This window comes from Staurois parvus, unplaced genomic scaffold (assembly GCF_062004578.1).
Source record: "Staurois parvus isolate SC_StPar_1 unplaced genomic scaffold, SC_StPar_1.0 ptg000719l, whole genome shotgun sequence".
Classification (NCBI taxonomy): Eukaryota; Metazoa; Chordata; class Amphibia; order Anura; family Ranidae; genus Staurois; species Staurois parvus.
In genome coordinates this window covers 8459763-8480621 of record NW_028318515.1, presented here as the reverse complement: position 1 = coordinate 8480621, position 20859 = coordinate 8459763, and the positions used below count along the sequence as shown (strand labels likewise).

The 20859-nt window shown below is 39.8% G+C and overlaps 1 protein-coding gene across 1 annotated transcript in view; it reads left to right on the top strand.

The window, feature by feature from the left end:
* The window catches only part of LOC149445552 (transmembrane protein 132D-like), a 1204219-nt gene that overhangs the window by 859652 nt on the left and 323708 nt on the right, over positions 1-20859 (top strand). The window contains exon 4 of the mRNA XM_089653723.1: positions 6198-6381. Coding sequence (XP_089509849.1) covers positions 6198-6381 — 184 coding nt within the window. The remainder of the gene's footprint in view (positions 1-6197; positions 6382-20859) is intronic.

The window sequence follows — 20859 nt, the reverse complement described above, 5'->3', positions numbered from 1 at the left end:
GGACCAACAAATGTGAACGGATGATCATCCACTTATCATCCATTTACATACATGTTCATTCCAGTCTATTTTTTTAAATGGACAAGGGTATGTCCAGATCCACTGAAATAGAATGAATATAAATGGATACCATCCGTTTACATCCATTCTGTTTATGCCTGTTATTAGGCAAGAATATTTTTTGTTTATACTTTTGTCACCTCTGATTTGTCTCTTCAACAGCTTAGAAAAATGGATCTAAAAAGGATGTAGACTGATTTAAACTGAACTGAACTGATAGAAACCGATGCAAACTGAACTAAACAGATGTGAAAACTGAAGTAAACTGACATAAACTGAACTGAAAATGTATAAAAACTGATATAGACTGATTCTGTTTAAAAACAAAAAAACAAAAAACAAAACCATGACTGAACAGATAATGCCTGTGTGAAAGGGTCCTTAGTATTTTTCCAATAACATTTTTGAAGTCACATTATAAAGGTTTCTGTATTTTTATTTTCTTTTTGCATTTGTATAAATCTTATATGCCAATATCCAGCTCCCCACACCTGTTTGACAATCCCTTGCCTATTAGCTTTGAAAATGGGCATAACTGATTTTCAAGATTTGCCAATCCCCAGTGAAGTAATTTATGATGAGTTTGGAAAAAGTCTGCACTGTGCTGGAAGATCTAATTATCAGTTGTAAACTAGATTTCAATACTGTGGGAGGATTTATTAAAACTGGAGCACACAGAATCTGGTTCAGCTGTGCATAGTAACCAATTAGCACCTAACTTCAGGTTGTTAAGCTAAGCTTTAACAATAAAGCTTAGAAGAAGGTTGCTTACTATGTACAGCTGCACCAAATTCTGTGTGCTCCAGTTTTAGTAAATCCCTCCATCTGACCTAAGAAAATATAATGTAAAAGGTACATAAATAAAGGCTTGGATTATTTATATGTTAATCAGAGAAACTGACTCTGTCCCCACTTTGACCCTCTGAAATTGTTCAGAATAGGGGAAAGTTCTAGGTTTTTAGATATACTCTTTCAAAGGGAATACATAACAAAGATATAGTGGGGGGGGGGGGGGGCTCAAATTTGTCTTCAAAAGTGAAAATGCCTTTTAAAAGGGACCTCAATTTTTTTTTTAAAAGTGACGATTATGGTGAAGACCTAGAAAATGTTAATTGTACCTAAGCATTACACAGAAAAAAATAACTTTTTTCTTGAGTTCCTCCTGCAAAATGTCTGCACATTCTATGCCCAAGAACTCTTGTGGCTCCAGTGTAGGATCTAAAGCACCGTGTCTCTGACTGCTAGGGTCAAGAGATTTGGAGTGTTATTTAGTGATGTAACCACTGTTCTGTTACTATTACCAGGGGCAGACTGACAACTCATTGGGCCCCCGGGCAATAAGGGATCATGGGGCCCCTGTGTCTTTGCCCACACTCAAAGCACACCCAAAAAAGCCTATAAAAGGTACCAGGAGCATTTCATGGGGCCCCCTACTGAGCCCGGGCCCTTGGCCAGTGCCCGAGTGTTCGAATGGTCAGTCCACCTCTGATTATTACTATTTCTTATTTTCCCATTCTTTTCCTCTTAGAAGTTTTATTGTAGCACTCCTTAACACTGTCCTCTATTTTACAAGCCATCATGTTCACATTTATTTGTATCTTCTTTGGCAAAGTTTCCACAGTCCATGTCTTCTTTAACTCTCTTGTTATGACTGCTTAATTTTCATACCATCTCTTGTATGTTATGTTGCAGTACTCTTTGTCCTTTCTACAAGCCATGTGGCTCATATGTAATAGAATACTTAAACAGTGAGGGCTATATGCATAACCAGTGTCTACTATTATTGTTTATAAAGGATACCTCTATTTCTTGAAAACATATTATTCATTCTTTGGCAGACCTGTGATGATTTCCATCACAAGTTCAGGGGGTGTCAATTGGTTTTTGTGCATCTCTCCAAATTTCGTTTCTCCAGAGCAAGCAGGAGAGTGATAAACAATGACATGACAAGTGATTTACTCTAGCTAATTTGTATCTGCTGAACTAAGGCCAAATCTTGGTAACTGTCAATTACTGGATCTATCCACCATTATGTCCACAGTGAAATCACTTTAGAATTCCCTATTATTTGACTTATGGCAAACGCGGCATACAGCAGATAGGGTGTTAAACTTGTATTTTACAGTCCACTGCCTCTACAACAGTCTTTATCAACAGTTTTACCCTAGATTAACTCTTGAAATAATAATAGTATATCAAGAGCTCATGGTACATTAGTGTGATCAGTAGGTTTTAGGTATAATACCATGTCTTGTTCAGTTTCAATGGCACTAAGGTTTTTGTTAAATAACTTATGTTCATCTATAGAATATGTGATTCAAATCAATGTTCAGAATCTGTATCCTATCAATAGCATTTTAAAGGTAAGTGACAAGGTTCGAGTAACTGCAGTAAAATGCAAGGCCTGCTATTAGATCAAGCCCCCCTTTCCAGTAAAAATCATTGCATACCAGTAGTGGGAAAAATGTACCTGTAAGGTAAAAAAGAATAAACACTTACCTAACCATTGTCTTTCATTATGTCACTATCCTTTGGCAAGAATGCTGAGGAGCAATGGGGGAGATTTGATAAAACTGGAGCACTCAGAATCTGATGCAGCTGTGCATGGTAGCCAATCAACTTCTAACATCAGCTTGTTAAATTAACCACTTGCCACCACTTGGCCGTGTCCCGTGGACAGATCACGCTTGGAGCACGGCCCATGGGGCACATGCGAGGTGCGATCCTAGGAGGACATCATATGACTTCCTCCCAGGTTAAAAGGGTTCCTGCTAGGGCATCATTGTACAATAGGCTGGGCAGGAAGGAGGTAAAGAATATGTAAACCCAAAATTTCATATTCCTGATACTGTATGTGCCTGCTGCACAATGTACTTGTATGAAAAAGTGCCCTGTTCTCTTTGTATTGCTTCCTTTGTGTAAAATCTCTGTTGTCCCTGCTAGCCCCTCTGCTTTCCTATTAAACATTGACCACACTTGGCATGGGAGCACAGCGTGGTCAGTTTTCTGAGCTGGGAGCTAATCCAATGATCAGACTTGCTCTGACACACCCTCCCAGCACAGCCATTCACTGGGAACATAAGTGTGCTGCTGTTACTCCACTTTCCCCTCTCTATGCATCTGAGAACAGAGAGTATGTAATCATTATTTTATATCTATACATAATGTTTTGCCTTTCATTTATATTTTAAACTGAATATGTTGTTTTATAAGGTGAAGGTTTACACATTCCTTTAGCTTTGACAATAAAACGTAGAATCTAATTGCACCAGATTTTGCACGCATCACTTTTAGTAAATGAGTGTGCCAAATCATATCAGAAAACACTCCTGGATTCTGGCCCAGTGCAAGAATGCCTTCTTGAGAGATTTTGGATCCTTGTCATTCCCATGATGTCACTGAAAAGAGTGTGACATCACCCTCTGCCTAGGTACTGTGAGGGGAAGGTATCTAACCAAAAAGCATCTAACTTTTTCCTAACTGTACATTTTCCCAACTACTTTTATGTGGCAATTTTCAGAGAGAGGGGTCCGTGATCTAATTAATGGAACTTGCATTTTACTTCTTTCATTCTGTGCCTAAATAGCCATGCTGAAAGATTTCTCAGATCATGCCACCAATAGCATCAGTTGCTTCTCAACAATTAACACTCGCCAGCTGGATGTCCAAAAAAATGTGTTTCTTGTGCAAGATTATTTTAACCATTAAAATCAAGCATCTCACAATTGCAGGATTACTGTTGGATGTATAGTTGCCTTGAGCTTCTTTGTTTCCCTTTAAAACAGGCACAAATTTGAGTTTTTTTCTGAAAAAAAAAGGGTTTGAAATATTTGCCAGGATAATATTAGTTTGCAAGAAAATTATTGAAGTGTCATTATATTATACACTGCTCAAAAAAATGAAAGGAACACTTTGAAAACACATCAGATCTCAATGGGGAAAAATATCATACTGGATATCTATACTGATATGGACTGGGTAATGTGCTAGGAACGTAAGGATGCCCCATCGTTTGATAAAAATTAAAATGATCAACCTACAGAAGACTGAATTCAAAGACACCCTGAAAATCAAATTGAAAAAATGATACAGCAGGCTAGTTCATTTTGCTGAAATTTCAATGCAGTAACTCAAAATGGTACTTAGTAATTTGTATGGCCCCCATATGTTTATATGCATGACTGACAATGTCAGGGCTTGGTGTTAATGAGACGATGGATAATGTCCTGCGGTATTTCCTCCCAGATCTAGACCAGGGCATCGCTGAGCTCCTGGACAGTCTGAGGTGCAATCTGGCGGCGTCGGATGGACCGATACATGATATCCCAGAGTTATTCTATTGGATTTAGGTTAGACAAGCATGGGGGCCATTCAATGGTATCACTTCCTTCATCCTCCAGGAACTGCCTGCATACTCTAGCCACATGAGGTCAGGCATTGTCATGCACCAAGAGGAACCCAAGACCCACTGCACCAGCATAAGGTCTGACAGTGGGTCCAAGGATTTCATCCTGATACCTAATGGCAGTCAGGGTGCCATTGTCTAGCCTGTAGAGGTCTGTGCGTCCCTCCATGAATATGCCTCCCCAGACCATTACTGACCTACCATCAAAACGGTCATGCTGAACAATGTTACAGGCAGCATACCATTCTCCATGGCTTGTCTCCACCCTTTCACGTCTGTCACATGTGCTCAGAGTGAACCTGCTCTCATCTCTGAAAAGCACAGGGCACCAGTGGTGGACCTGACAATTCTGGTGTTCAATGTCAAATGCCAATCGAGCTCTATGGTGCAAGGCAGTGAGCACAGGGCCCACTAGAGGATGTTGGGCCCTCAGACCACCCTCACAAAGTCTGTTTCTGATTGTTTGGTCAGAGACATTCACACGACTGGCCTGCTGGAAGTCATTTTGTAGGTCTCTGGCAGTGCTCATCCTGTTTGTCCTTGCAGAAAGGAGCAGTCCTGCTGATAGGTTAAGGACCTTCTACGGCCCTGTCCAGTTCTCCTAGATTAACTGCCTGTCTCCTGGAATCTCCTCCATGCTCTTGAGACTATGCTGGTAGACACAGGAAAACTCCTGGCAATGGTACATATTGATGTGCCATCCTGGAGGAGCTGGACTCCCTGTGCAACCTCTGTAGGGTCCAGGTATCACCGCATACTACCAGTAGTGACACTGACCGTAGCCAAATGCAAAACTAGTGAAAAACAGTCAGAAAAGATGAGTAGGGAAGAAATGTCATTGGCCTCCACCTGTAAAATGATTCCTGTTTTGGGGGTCGTCTCATTGTTGCCCATCTAGTGGACCTGTTGTTAATTTCATTAACCCCAAAGCAGCTGAAACTGATTAACAACCCCCTCTGCTACTTAACTGACTAATCAATATCCAAGGAGTTTAACTGAGTTTATGCTATACTCTGATTAAAAAGTGTTCATTTATTTTTTTGGAGCAGCATATAAAAGTTGAATTGTCACACCATCTTTTTTCAGAAATCCTATACCATAGCTCCCATGAATGACAGCAATACTCATTTATGAAAATTGGGGCAAAGGTGGAGCTGTTGCCCAGAGAAACTAGTTAGATTCTATGTGTTCTTGTGTTAAAGAACCTGACTGCTTGCTATAGACCTCAATGCCATTTTAGCTTCCACTTGATTAAATAATATCTGCTAGTTTAACTTCAAAGAGATATAAGGTCTATATTGCAAAAGAACAGTTTTGAATCGTCAATTTCAGAATTCCAGAATCTGATAAATAAGGTCAATTTTAGCCTGACATTTACCACACATTGGCCTGCTCTTTCTGTTTTCCTTGGGGTGTTTATAGTTCAGTACATAAATGTCTATACTAAAAAAAAAGCAGTTTCATCTGCGGTATTTTTGTAGTTGCGCATATTACTCTTAATATTGGCATCATGAGGCTGTCTGGGAAATTCCTTTCTGACAGATGTTTGATGTGGGTGTAATTGAAGTATTTACAGAACTTTGTGAATTTAGCAGCTGTGCTTCTTATAACCTAATGTACAAAGAAATGTAATTTTAGTCTGTGTTCGTCTTCTCGTATGTTTCTGAAAGTATATTGATTCAATTAGAAAATTAAGCAATTGAGCAATGGTATTATTCTTGCTTTTTTACAGCATAGGAGAAAACTTTTATGAAATTTTCCAGATAGACTTCAGGATTGGCAGCGCAACAGACCCATCAGGAGTCCAAATAATTACCTGGCAAGTCGAATACCCTGGGCAGACTGTTTCAGAACTTGGAGTATCCAAAGTATATGTCAGTGAGAGAGACATCGTGGCTGTTATACCACTTGCAATGGTAAGGTGACACAGAGATAGATACACATTATAAAGACTATCAAACATGTGAAACTTTTATTTCAATTGCACACTTAGTATTATGATATTTTCAAAATGTAATGGAATATTATATGCTATACCATAAAAAATAAAGATATTAGGAATCACAAGGTGGTTTTATGACCATTAGAGGTGAGCCAATAATGAAAATGTGATTTGGCATGTTCACATTGACCAAATTTTAAAGAATAAGTTCACCTTTAATAAAAAAAAATAGATTCACATATTTATGCTGGTAAAGAAATGTTCATGGTTCATGTATGAAGCCTGTAAAGCATTGCACCAGTGATCAGCAGATCACGGATGCAATTCAAGGCTCCTGCGGGCTCTCAGTACACTGTCTGCCCCTATCATGTATGGGCAGACAGTTACTGAATTGCAGGAAGAATCAATGAACTACAAGAGCACTCAGCAGCACCCTCAGAGTTTATTGAGAACTACATTGACCCCAATGGCCGATGGTAGCTGTAGTTCATTCATTCACAGAACTCTGTGAATGAATGATGTGACTGTGTGGGCATTGTTTTTAAATTGTTATAGCCAGTGCAGGAAGGAATCCCCCACCCCCGGTGGGGGGAGGGGTATCGCGGGGAGAGGAGGCAGAAGCTGGAGCTTGTTACATGTCCCTTGCTAAATATGGATGAAACACGTAACATGTTCCAAATGTGAACTTAGCCTTTTATTTCCGATCCACCATTTCTAATATTTTATACATTTAGTTTAATTAAATAAAACAGATATCCCCACATTTGAGTCCAGCTCAAAAGACATATAGGCTTGCATCCTCATAGCAAAAAGGCCACAAGCATATAGATCCACTGTCCTGCAATGGTTATCCTGCAGAATACCTTTCTCCATGGTATGGAGATGAAGAGAGGGAGAGTGTTCTGTAATTCTACCACGCTGCCTTTTCTAGGGTGACCACTCTGACCTTTCAAAGATACAATATAGTCAGTGCATGTTGTCACTCTAGGACAGAAATGAACTACAAGAGCACTCGGCAGCACCCTCAGAGTTTATTGAGAACTACATTGACCCCAATGGCCGATGGTAGTTGTAGTTCATTCATTCACAGAACTCTGTGAATGAATGATGTGACTGTGTGGGTATTGTTTTTAAATTGTTATAGCCAGTGCAGGAAGAAACCCCCCACCCCTGGTGGGGGGAGGGGGATCGCGGGGAGAGGAGGCAGAAGCTGGAGCATGTTACATGTCCCATGCTAAATATGGATGAAACACGCAACATGTTCCAAATGTGAACTTAGCCTTTTATTTACTTCCACCATTTCTAATATTTTATACATTTAGTTTAATTAAATAAAACAGATATCCCCACATTTGAGTCCAGCTCAAAAGACATATAGGCTTGCATCCTCATAGCAAAAAGGCCACAAGCATATAGATCCACTGCTATTTTACATATCTGTCCATAAAAATGTCCTTGATTGATACTCATGCAACCCAGTCAGGATAGGTAGGTTGCTACCTCTTATCCCAGTGATTTGGTAGCTTACCCAATCACCTTAAAGTGTATTTAAACTATAAAACAAAAATGTTTTACAACGTATTAATCCTTAGATGTAGTGGGTGCACTAATTTTCTTTTTTTTTCAGGTCTTGTTCCTGTATTTTCAACTGGTAATTTTTCCAGTAATACCATTTCTGTCCTAGAGTGACAACATGCATTGATTATATTGTATCTTTGAAAGGTCAGTGTGGTCACCCTAGAAAAGGAAGCGTGGTAGAATTACAGAACACTCTCCCTCTCTTCATCTCCATACCATGGAGAAAGGTATTCTGCAGAATAACCAGTGCAGGACACAGGATACCTTAGGCTTTCTGACAAGATCATCAGGAATTTTTTTAGTATTTATTGTATTGTACAGATAAAAAACTATTTTGATAGTGTGTTTAAAAAGTAACATTTTTATTGAAAAAAAACAAACATTCCCCTTGGTGTGATCTATGTACATTGCAAGGATTTTAACAAACTGTTGCAGATTACTACCTTTTGTTATTCTGAAGAAATAGCTGCTTGTTTGTCTGTGTCCATGAGTTAAGAAGATTGGGAGGGGTTTCATAATTATCAATCAGCTGCTGCACTTGCAGGGTTCCAATGAGGAACGCTGCAGGGCCTGCATCCCTTTAGATGTGATTTGGGAGTATCTCACCAACAATGACATTTTTTTGCTGGGGATGCCTGAAATCTGACTTGTATCTTCGTGCAGACTTCCGGAAAAATCAGTGAGCCAATCAAACAAGCAGGAAATTACATTTCTGAGGGGCATTTTATACACCATCTGTATACAGAATGCCTCCAGGTTGCCTTATTGCATTGCATTTTACATAAAATTACCATGCTGCAAATTGAAAAGGAAATGTAATGACTTGTGTAGCAATTACATATACTATATATTTTTTTTTATTTGCAATTTTTTTTTCTTAAAATTGGAGTTACCCTTTAATAGGGCTTTGTAAGGCCAAGAGTCAAGTAGCAGGCTATACAGTTTAGGTGTGCTGATTGTGTCAAAACTTCAGTAAATAAGATCACATACCATGAGCAGGACTGTGGGAAGAGCAGGCTGGCTGGTACTTGTGGTGCACTGCTACAGATGTAGGTGGAACAGCAAGAGACTGGTGCATAGCAGAGGTAGGATGGGACAGCTGAGTTGTAATGGTGAGTCTGGTAACACAGACGGATCAAGCAAAAGCATAGTCTAGGCAAGCCGGGTCACACATGTGGCATGGAGGAGCTTAGCTATGAGGAAAGATTAGAGGAACTGAATTTATTCTCTCTTGAGAAGAGAAGATTAAGGGGGATATGATCAACATGTATACATACATCAGTGGTTGATATAGTGAGCTCGGTGTAGAGTTATTCACCCTGAGGTCATCACAGAGGACAAGGGGGCACTCTTTACATCTGGAGGAAAAGAAATTTAATGTCTAAACATGGAAAGGTTTCTTCTCAGTAAGAGCTGTGAAAACGTGGAATAGACTCCCTCAAGAGTTGGTTCTGGCCAGCTCAGTGGATTGCTTTAAAAAGGCCTAGATTGTTTCTTGGAAACACAGAATATAACTGGATACTAACATTTATAAGTAAAGTTGATCCAGGGAATATCCGATTTCTTCTCGGGGGATCAGGAAGGATTTTTTCCCCCTGCAGGAGCAAATTGGACCATGCTTTGCTGGGTTTTTTGGTCTTCCTCTGGATAAACTGTGGGTATAGGATTATAACTTTTTTTTTAATGGGTGAACTGGATGGACTTTTGTCTTTTTTCAGCCAGACTAACTATGTAACTGTGTGCAGATCACAATTCAAATAGTACCAAATTCAGCAGAGAGCAAAGTGTAGGAACAGAACAAGCTGGGTAATAAACGTATAGATCACAGTTCAAAAGGTACCGAATCACCAGCGAGGAAAGAGCAGAATCAGAACAAGCCGAGTCATGCACATGTAAATCAGCATTCAAATGGTACCGATTCAGCAGCGAGGAAGAGAAGGCTCAGAAAAAGCCAGGTTTTACAGAGTATACTCAGAGAATATATCAGCTGGGTCAAGCAAGAGCACACAAAGGTAGCATTCACTATCACGCAGGGGCGGACTGACCATTTAACCACTCGGGCACTGCCCGAGGGCCCGGGGTCAGTAAGGGGCCCCATGAGATGCCCCTGGTACCTTTCATTGGCTTTTTTGGGTGTGGTTTCAGTGTGGGCGACGACACAGGTGCCCCATGATTTCCTATTGCCCGGGGGCCCTGGTTCACATCGGTGCGATGTGTCATGCAATTTGACAGTTCAAGATCATATGACAAGTCACACCCTATTGTCAGCAAGTGTTCAGATTGGTGCGATTTCAACTTTTTGGTACCGCACTGGTTTGAAAATAGGCTCCTGCACTATTTTTTTGCAATTTCAGGTGTGATTTGTATAAACATCTGTGAATGAAGTCGCACAGATGTCAGGCAAGTCGCACCTGAAATCACACTGACCTGCGGCTTTGAAATCCTGCAACTTGAAGTCAGATTCGGTGTGAAACAGGGCTTAAAGGGGAACAGTAATGAGCTGGCCAAGCACCTTCTCTTTTCATACAAGGCCTGTCTCAGGTGAGTTTTGCTCAGTCTTAAAAGGACAGCACAAATCCTGGTACTGATAGGATTACATAACAGACGTTTAATATTGAGTTTTACATACACTTTATTGATTAAAATAATGTCATTAAAGACTCTTTTACTTCCTAGTTCACAGTTTTTTTTTTTTAAGTACAATGTTGACATAAAAATTCATATATATTTTCTTTATTGTTTACATTGGGTGGTTCTTTTCAGTGACTAGCATTATACATACATACAGGTGAAACTCGAAAAATTAGAATATCATGCAAAAGTTAATTTATTTTAGTAATGCAACTTAAAAGGTGAAACTAATATATGAGATACACTTATTACATGCAAAGCAAGATGGTTCAAGCCGTGATTTGTCATAATTGTGATGATTATGGCTTACAGCTCATGAAAACCCCAAATCCACAATCTCAGAAAATGAGAATATTACATGCAATCAATAAAACAAGGATTGTACATAGAACAATATCGAACCTCTGAAAAGTATAAGCATGCATATGTATTTAGTACTTGGTTTGGGCCCCTTTTGCAGCAATTACTGCCTCAATGCGGTGTGGCATGGAAGCTATCAGCCTGTGACACTGCTGAGGTGTTATGGAAGACCAGGATGCTTCAATAGCGGCCTTCAGCTCTTCTGCATTGTTTGGTCTAATGTCTCTCATCTTTCTCTTGGCAATGCCCCATAGATTCTCTATGGGGTTCAGTTCAGGCGAGTTTTCTGGCCAATCAAGCACAGTAATCCCACGGTCATTGAACCAGGTTTTGGTGCTTTTGGCAGTGTGGGCAGGTGCCAAGTCCTGCTGAAAAATGAAGTCAGGAAGGAAGCATGAAGTACTCCAAAATCTCCTGGTAGACGGCTGCGTTGACCCTGGACTTAATGAAGCACAGTGGACTACCACCAGCAGATGACATGGCTCCCCAAATCAACACAGACTGTGGAAACGTCACACTGGACTTGAAGCATCTTGCAGTGTGTGCCTCTCCATTCTTCCTCCATACTCTGGGTCCTTGGTTTCCAAATGAGATGCAAACGTTGCTCTCATCTGAAAAGAGAACTTTGGACCACTGAGCAACAGACCAGGTCTGTTTTTCTTTAGCCCAGGTAAGATGCTTCTGACGTTGTTTGTTGTTCAGGAGCGGCTTGACAAGAGGAATACGACATTTGAAGCCCATGTCCAGGATCCGTCTGTGTGTGGTGGCTCTTGATACACTGACTCCAGTCTCAGTCCACTCCTTGTGAAAGTCCCCAACACTTTTGAATGGCCTTTTCCTGACAATCCTCTCCAGGCTGCGGTCATCCCTGCTGCTTGTGCACCTTTTTCTTCCACACTTTTCCCATAACTTTCTGTTAATGTGCTTTGATACAGCACTTTGGGGACATCCAACTTCTTTTTCAATTACCTTTTGAGGCTTTCCGTCCTTATGGAGGGTGTCATTGATGGTTTTCTGCACAACTGTCAGATCAGCAGTCTTTCCCATGATTGTGATTCCTACTGAACCAGACTGAGAGACCATTTAAAGGCTCAGGAACCCTTTGCAGTTGTCATGGCTTAATTAGCTGATTAGAGTGGGACACTTTGAGCCTAGAATATTGCATCTTTTCACAATATTCTAATTTTCTGAGACTGTGGATTTGAGGTTTTCATGAGCTGTAAGCCATAATCATCACAATTATGACAAATCACGGCTTGAACTATCTTGCTTTGCATGTAATGAGTCTATCTCATATATTAGTTTCACCTTTTAAGTTGCATTACTGAAATAAATGAACTTTTGCACGATATTCTAATTTTTCGAGTTTCACGTGTATATAAGTTGCCCATAAACTCTCCTTCCAGATTGTTACCCTAAACACCGTGCTGTTTTTTTTTTTTGGAGGGGGAGGGGCATTTTCTGCTTGGGGGCACATTACCTGATGCTAAAAGAATATGAGCTGGTGGCAACATAGCAGGCAGCTGGCAAGCTTGTGGCCTCAGTAATGGGAGCTCAACCTATATACCTGGTGTTTTTTGTAATTCTAAGGTAAAAAATAAAAAAAGGAAATAAATATAAGTTAACAACAGACTGTGAATCAGGCTGAAACTTGCATAAGATATTTGCCTGATATTGCTCTGAATCCCAAACCAGACACACTGGTTTTCTCTTTTCTAATGAACACATAAAAGCAAGACTCTGGGCTATTACACTTTTTTATTACTTTTTTAAAGTATATATTTTCACTGAAAAAGAGTCAGATAGGTGAAAATACATTTTCTAACCTCCCAGGCCAATATAAAAACTTGGAATCGTGGTATTTTTTTTACACTAAATCATTTGACACTATCCTACAATGAAGGATTATATGTCAAAGCATCTGGAATAAACTTGTATGTGTTTTACCTTCACTGCCAGTCTGCCTACAAGATATAGAGCGGAAGGATGTGATTACTTGCTGTGGTGAATACAAAGAGTTTTAATTACAGTGACTTTGAATATTGTCACTTTATATTGCAGATTTAAGTGACAATATGATTGCCTTTTTTTGTAGGGGGGAATCACTACATGACAAATGATGGCAATGACATAGCTATGTTTCAGTCTTAGGAAATATAATAAAATAAAAATATAATTCATTCATTTATTCATTACTTAGGTATTATTACTCTTTCTCTCCATCCATGCTGACTTTAGGCTGAAGCTGCTTGGTTTTTTCCCAAGGATATGAGACTGCAGCTGGATATGTAATTGGTTAAGCACTTAGATCAATAGGACAGCACAAGGGCACAAAGTGTTGTAAACGTCAGCACAAGTACCTTGAATTTTATTTAGTTGGCAATGGTCTGCAAAAGGAATTGCTCTTTTAATGGCCTAATGTGTAATCTTCTACCAAAATTATAGATCAATTTAATGGCTTCATGTTTAGATAAGTGCACAACATGATGTGGGTGAGACGCCAGCAGTAATGAATGAAGAGGTGTACAGTGGTTTTCAATCAATCAGTACTTGCTAAGGGATGTGTTGGGGCAATGGTGGGTCCAGCCACTAATCTCCTGCTGTGAATGATTAAACTCACCAAGGTGCACTCAGTACTTTGAATGTTTAAGTATCTATTGTAATCCCTACAGCAGTTTCTATTTTTATAAATGTATAAATGAAGAATAATGGGGTTAAAGAAGTGATGTTTAGTCCATTCCTTGGGGCTGACTAGTACATCATTTTCTCATTATCTGGTTGGGGCACTTCTTCTTCTTCATTAGTAACCATGCATAAATTTAAAACGAAAGGCTAAATTTAGTAGAACCAAGTCAGTAAGGATATCTGCACGTTATTCTGTAGCTATTGGCAGTTTTAATGTATTTAACATATATGTAAATGCAGTCACTTAATTATTATAACATGTTTCATATAAGTAAAATGTTTCAACAAAGCACATAGCTGGAAAAAAGAAACAAAATACTTACCTGTAACAAGTGAGCTCAAAACAGAAAAAGATAGATTGACACTCTCGAAAGTGTAGGTTTCTAACAGATTCTGGGGTCCGATTCTTAAGCAATGGAGCTGCATTCTGATGTGTAGGTGGCAGTGTAGGCAAGTATTCTGTTTCCTCTTTACAGGTATGTGTATTTTTATTTAACTTTCATGAATGTGACAGGGTACAATAGGAAGAAGGGTCAGCCTCACTCCAGAGGATACATGAATATAGTGTGTATTTTTTAATCCATAGGACACACAAAACGCCTGGACATGAATACAGGACCTGTTAACACGTTTCACACGATCTCGTGCTTCATCATAACGTTATGATTAAGCATGAGATTGCTTGAAACGCGTTAACAGGTCCTGTATTCACTTCAATTCTATATTAATGCCATGAAGAAACACAGAGTATTTCCCTCCAGGCAGGGAAGAGATAACAGGGAGATGGTTTAAAAAGGAAGATGTTCAACTGAGAGATATTTTGACAGGGGGGGAATTGAGACCACTTAAAGAATTAGAAGAGAAAAAGGGAGAGATCTTCATTAGGATAGACGAGTGGAAATATCATCAATTGAAATGTTTCATTGGGAATCTCCCGAAACCCTTGAGATTAAAAAAGGATTGGAATATGTTTGAAAGGTTGTTGGAGACACAAAGGGATGGGAAGCACGGTATTGCTAAAGTATATAGAATACTCACTGAAATAGACACGAACACAAAGTTAATTTTTATAACAAAATGGGAAAGAGACATGGGAGTGGTTTTGGATGAGGATAAACAGAAAAAATATTTAGATTGATTCACGAGAATGTAAGTATGAGAGAGGTGGAAATAAACTATAAGTGTTTGACAAGATGGCACATTACACCGAATGTTGAGCATAGGATGAGTGGGGAGAATTCAAAGCGGTGTTGGAGGGGGTGTGGAGAGATTGGCACAGTTTTTCACATATGGTGGGAATGTCAGAAAATTCAAGCTTTCTGGAAGTCAATAGTTAAACTGATTGAGATAATAACTGGGATTGACATAGGGTTAGACCCAACGATATGTCTCTTACATAATGTCGAATTATCAGTAAATAAATATAAAGAAACAGGTTTATGGTACTATCTTAATGCTGCAAAAGGTTAGATACCCAAGTTTTGGCAGAAAACAGAGGTGCCGAAGGAGGAAGACTGGGTTAATAGAGTGAACCAGATTAGTAGGATGGAAAAACTTTACCATATGCAGGAAGACAAGATGGGGATGTACTATACGAGATGGGAAAAATGGGAAAAATCTGGATTGAAAGAGAAATATAGGATGGTATAATTTAGGCCGATAGATAATGTCTTCTTGCTTTAATAGAAAACAGTGGGTTAGTATGCAGAGGGGTAGGAGGGGGGTGGGGTTAGGGCCATGGGGGGGAGGGGGGAGGGTTGGGCGAGGAAAAAGGTTTTAGAGGGGGAAATGTAGAAATGTCTTGGATATTTATGTGTGCTTTTTGATGGAAATTTGTAATAATATGAAAAATCAATAAATATTTAAATAATAATAAAAAAAAAAAACAGGTCCTGTATTCATGTCCTGGTGTTTTGTGTGTCCTATGAATTAATAAATACACACTATATTCATCTATCCTCCGGAGTGCGGCTGACCCTTCTTCCTATTGCATCGTGTGTGGTGACGAGCCAGCGCATGCACCTGTTGTGGATTGATCTGGAATGTTTGCCTGAGTGGTATACCTTTGTTCTTTGAATGTGACAGGGTTACTTTAATGTAATTACCAACGTTACTTTCAATATTTTTAAATGAGCAACTTTCAGTAATGCTGGTGAACCTCAATAGAAGACTTTTTTTCAAGCACTTTCTGTCAAAGGGTGACAACACTCTGTCGGTGTTTCCTGTACATTTGCATTGCTGCTTCTGTCACATGGACTTCTAGTGGAGACCACAAGTGGCCATCTGAGGAAACGTTGGTTGAGTGCATGCATATAGACAGGAAGTGCTGCAAAAAAAAAGCACGGAAATAAAATGCAGTGGTAAAATAATATGACATGTGCCAGAGTCCAGTCGGCTTCAGCATTGCTGAATTTCCTCCGTGAGCTGCACGTGCACAGCTCACTGTACGGGGTGGACAGGCAGGTAGGTAACTTTAATGCAGACTTAGACAAAGCATGTCTGTTCTGCATTAACCACTTCAATACCGGGCACTTTTATCCCTTCCTGCTTTTCAGCTTTCAGTGTTGTCACATCGCACTTTGAATGACAATTGTGCGGTCATGCAACAGTGTACCAATAAAAATTTTGCATCATTTTTTTCACACAAATAGAGCTTTCTTTAGGTGGTATTTAATAACCACTGACTTTTTAATTTTTTGTTAAATAAACAAAAAAATCCGGAAACTTTTGAAAATAAAATGCATTTTCTTCTTTTCTGTTATATAAGTTCGCAAATAAATAACATTTCTTCATACATTTAGGTCCAAAGGTATTCTGCTTCATTTCTTTGGTGAAAATACCCAAAATTAGTGTATATTATTTAGTCTGTAGGAAAGTTATAGAGTCCACAAACCATGGTATATATATCTGACAATCAATCAATCCTGATGTACTGACTTCCCATCTCATTTCTTGAGGCCCAAAAATGCCAAGATAGTACAAATACCCCCAAAATTGCCCATTTCTGGAAAACAGGCAGTCCAAGGTATTTAGTAAGAGGCATGCTAAGTTTTTTGGAGGTTGTAATTTTTTGTTACAATTTTTTGGAAAATGTAGAAATTAAAAAAAACAAATCACATTTTTTTTTTTACATATTGTCACCAGTCCAGTACAGCATTATTATATAACTGGTGTGGTGGTGATCAGGAACACTGACTGGTGACAGTATGTAAAAAAAAAAAAATAATAATTGAATTTTTATTTTTTTTAACTTTTTCTATATTTTTCTTATTTTTTATTACATTATTTTTTTTTAATATTTTTTTTTTCAAAACACTGTGACCAAAGCAATACAATGTTACCATAGTAACATTGAACTACTCTGGGCAAATGATCAGGATTTTTTTTTTTACTTACACATTATGATTGCTAAGACAATGTATTTCATTAATATTTGCAATCATTGTTACTGAATGAAACTGATTCATTCAGTCTTTTGTTGTGATTAGCTGTAATTGGGCAAAGCTCATCAAATGATACAGATGGGCTGTGATTGGTCTTGTCTGTACCCTGTGACTGCTTTGCCAATAAAAGTTAACAACACAATTGTATACAATGAATGGCATGACATGAAGCCATCCATTGCATACAATTGACATGTGATCTGCTGTGATTGGACACAGCAGTCATATGACACTAGTAACGGGTCAGTGTAGTGATATGTCATCAGCTGTGTCCCGTGGACACAGCTGGTGACAGATCGCGCATCTCCGTGGTCCTGCGGCTGCATGAGTGGCTTCTTTTGACAGGACATCATATGACGCCCAGTCACAAGGAGGAGTGTCCCACCCAGCTGTCAATCTGCTATAGGCAGGGCGGGAAGGTGTTAAAGGATAAGTTCACCTTATCTATCCATATTCAGGGTGTAACATGCTACAAATGCACCAACTGCACCCCCCCCAACCCCCCAATCCCCTATTTTGACAAGCAGGGGATCTTCTCCCCCACTCGCTGTCACAATTTTTTTAAAAATGCGGCCAGGCGGGTGCAGGGTCATTCATTCACAGTATTCTGTGAAGGGGAAACTACAAGTACCGATAGCTTTTGCGACTGTCAGCTTGTAGTTCTCAATGAGCTACCAAGGTGCTGTTGAGAGCTCTAGTAGTTCATTGAGTCTTCCTGTCAGAGTGTAACTGCCTGCCTGTTTGAGGTATGAGCAGTGTCTGCAAGAACCCTGCATTGCACCCATGATCTGCTGATCGTGGTTGCAATGCTTTGCAGTCTCATAGTAAAAAAAATAACAAATACACATTTTTTACTGGCAAACATTTATTATTTTTTTTGCAAAGGTGAACTTATCTTTTAAAACTCCTGCCTGTTTGGCCCTTTATTAGTTTTTACGTAGGATTCCACTTTAATAGCACCTTTTTTACAAGGTAATGCTGTTATTGCACCAATAACCTAACCTAACCAATAAAAACAATTACCTCCAGCTGATAGATAACAACACAAACTGTAATGAGACCACCTCTAACTTGGCTTACAAGACAGGACTTGACAAGCAGAGTGCCCATCTCTGCACTCAACAATCTCCTAGAAAGCAGTAATGCTGACAGTGGGCAAAGCCTGATGTGGAAGCTGAGACACTAGTTGCCCATTGGGTCAGCTCTCTTCTTGTAATTGGCAGAAGGCAGTGGGCAGACTCTATGGCCAATAGCAGGCTGTGATTTGGCTATGGATCCCCCACCAACTGCTGTCAATCACAAGGGGAGTGGATGGGGAACTAGTGTCTTTGAATCCTCATCAACCCACTCAACATCTACTGCTGCAGCTGCTGGGTAACACAGAGGAGGAAGCATAGCTGTAGTGAGAATTGAGTGTCCACCCATATGGTCTCAGTGTGCCTCCACTTGCAGTATGCATCCAGAATGCCATTACCTGTTTCCAACAATGACATTGGCCTTGGAATTGGCCTTGGAATTGTAAAAAGTGGTGGAGACACTCTTTGTGGAAATCCCTAATTGAAATTAGATTTTTAACTTTAGGATGTAGAGAGCAGGATTTAGTTATAGTCAGGGGCGGACTGACAACTCATGGGGTCTCCGGGGAAAAGGGGATCATGGGGCCCCTGTGTCCTTGCCCAAACTCAAAAAAGCCTATGAAAATGGTACCAGGGGCATCTCATGGGGCCCCCTACTGACCCCGGGCCCTCGGCCAGTACCTGAGTTTCCAAATGGTCAGTCCTCCCCTGGTTATAGTACGAGTGGACTGTATCATATCTTTTCATTTCCTTCTGCAGTCTGATTCTTGAACCATCATCGCTTAGATTATCTGGATGGATTAAAATGTGTGTAAACCCTAACAAACAACTTCTTTTGTTTGCCCCCCTTTGGTCTGTTAAGTAAACCATTAAAAATTGTTTTTTGGTTATATCTTCACAATATACTGTATTTATGTATTGTTATATCTATATAATACCTGTTAATTCTGACAGAACTCTAGTATGCTGGTCACTTTCTGTTCTCTTTGCTTCATTTTCTGAAATCTCATAAAGTTTATCAGCCCTCTATGGATTATCGCCTTCCCTAAGTTATAGAGTTGAAGTGGGAGGGGAAGGTTGTTCTGTAGTGCAAATTAGTTGCACCTCCATAAATACAGTATAGCAGGTAGGCATGGTTGTTCTTGGATTTAGATACACTTTAAGTACAATTATCTAAGTAATTAATACAAATATCCATACACATCCACTAAGTAATGACCCTGTTATATATTGTTAATTCAATTGTTACTTAAATTGTTTTTCTGCCTCCTTGCAATGTCCTCTGTGATCTCTGGAACCTTCCCCTCTCACTTCCATTTAATTTAGCAGAAGCTGTGCGCATTAATTGCAGTAATGCAGGCCATAGATGGGTCGTTTATTGGCTGAATTTTCATCAGCACGAAAAATCGGCCAATATTCACACCGTTAGTGGGGCCAGCCCTTCGGCCGTTTTTCATGGATCTTCACATTTATTTTTATCGGTCATGCTGGCAAATCCACGAAAAACAGACATTTTTCATGGACATTGATGGCAGTATCGGCAACGGGGTCGACCGATTTTTTGTTTATCGGACAAAATTTCGGCCGATAAACTGCCCGTCTATGGCCTGCCTAGTGTGTACTTCTCAGTCCACAGTACACATTTCATAGTCCCTACACTATAGTCCCTAGTTCATCTCAGGACCAAACAAGAGAGGGTGGGATTTTTTGCTGGCTGATAGCTAAAAAGAGTGGGAAATTTGAGTGAAGAGTGAAAAAGTTTTACTTTTGACTGCTTGTGATTGCTGGTGCTTGTAGTTTTTTTATTTTCTTCTTTGGGTCTTGCTAAAGGCTTTTACTTTTTTAAATCACTTTTTCTGTCATTTTTTACATAGCATTTTTTTCTTCCTTTCCTTGCCTTCCTTCAGTCTGCTAATTAAGGGGAAGGGTTAATTGGTCAGAGGTGATACAGGTACTATATAACTTTCTGTAGAGCTCACTCTGAGTTTGTTCATTCTTGAGCTTGCCTGTATTTTGCTTGCTGGACCTTTGAGCAAGTGGACATTTGATAAGTGGAGTTAAAAAAACAGAGTGGAAAACGGGAGATTATAACAGAAGTCTACTAAACTGTAAGTGACAACTGATATTTCCTATTAATATTGTAACTGGGATAATGTGTGCTTGCAGGGTGGATGGTTATGTGCAGTGCACAGTGTGCCGCATGTATGCAGCAATGGAGCAACAGCTCCAGGATGGATACCGCTGCAACAGATGTGAGCGGGTTGCTCTCCTGGAAACTCACGTTAGAGATCTGGAGGAACAAGTTGCAACACTGGGCAGAGCTATCAACCTTGAAAGGGGTCTTCTGCTCTCTGAGCAGGTAGCTAATAGGATTGATATAGAGGGCAGAGGGGCTAATCAGGATTATCAGGTAGGAAGATGGGTTACTGTAACAAGAGGGAGTGGTAGGGGCTCACAGAAAAGGAAGGCTGGCCCTGGGTTTGTGCACTCAAACTAATTTGCCAAGTTGGGTGAAGATGTGGGGGTGGCAAGCTCAGGGGTGGCAGCCCTGGATGTCACTGCTATCTCTAACAGCCGGGAGGGCAGACCATCTGGGAGGGGTGGTGAGGGTAGTGCAGGAAGTCCTAGACAGCTGGTGGTAGCAAGGGATTCTATAATCAGAAGGACTGATAGAATAAT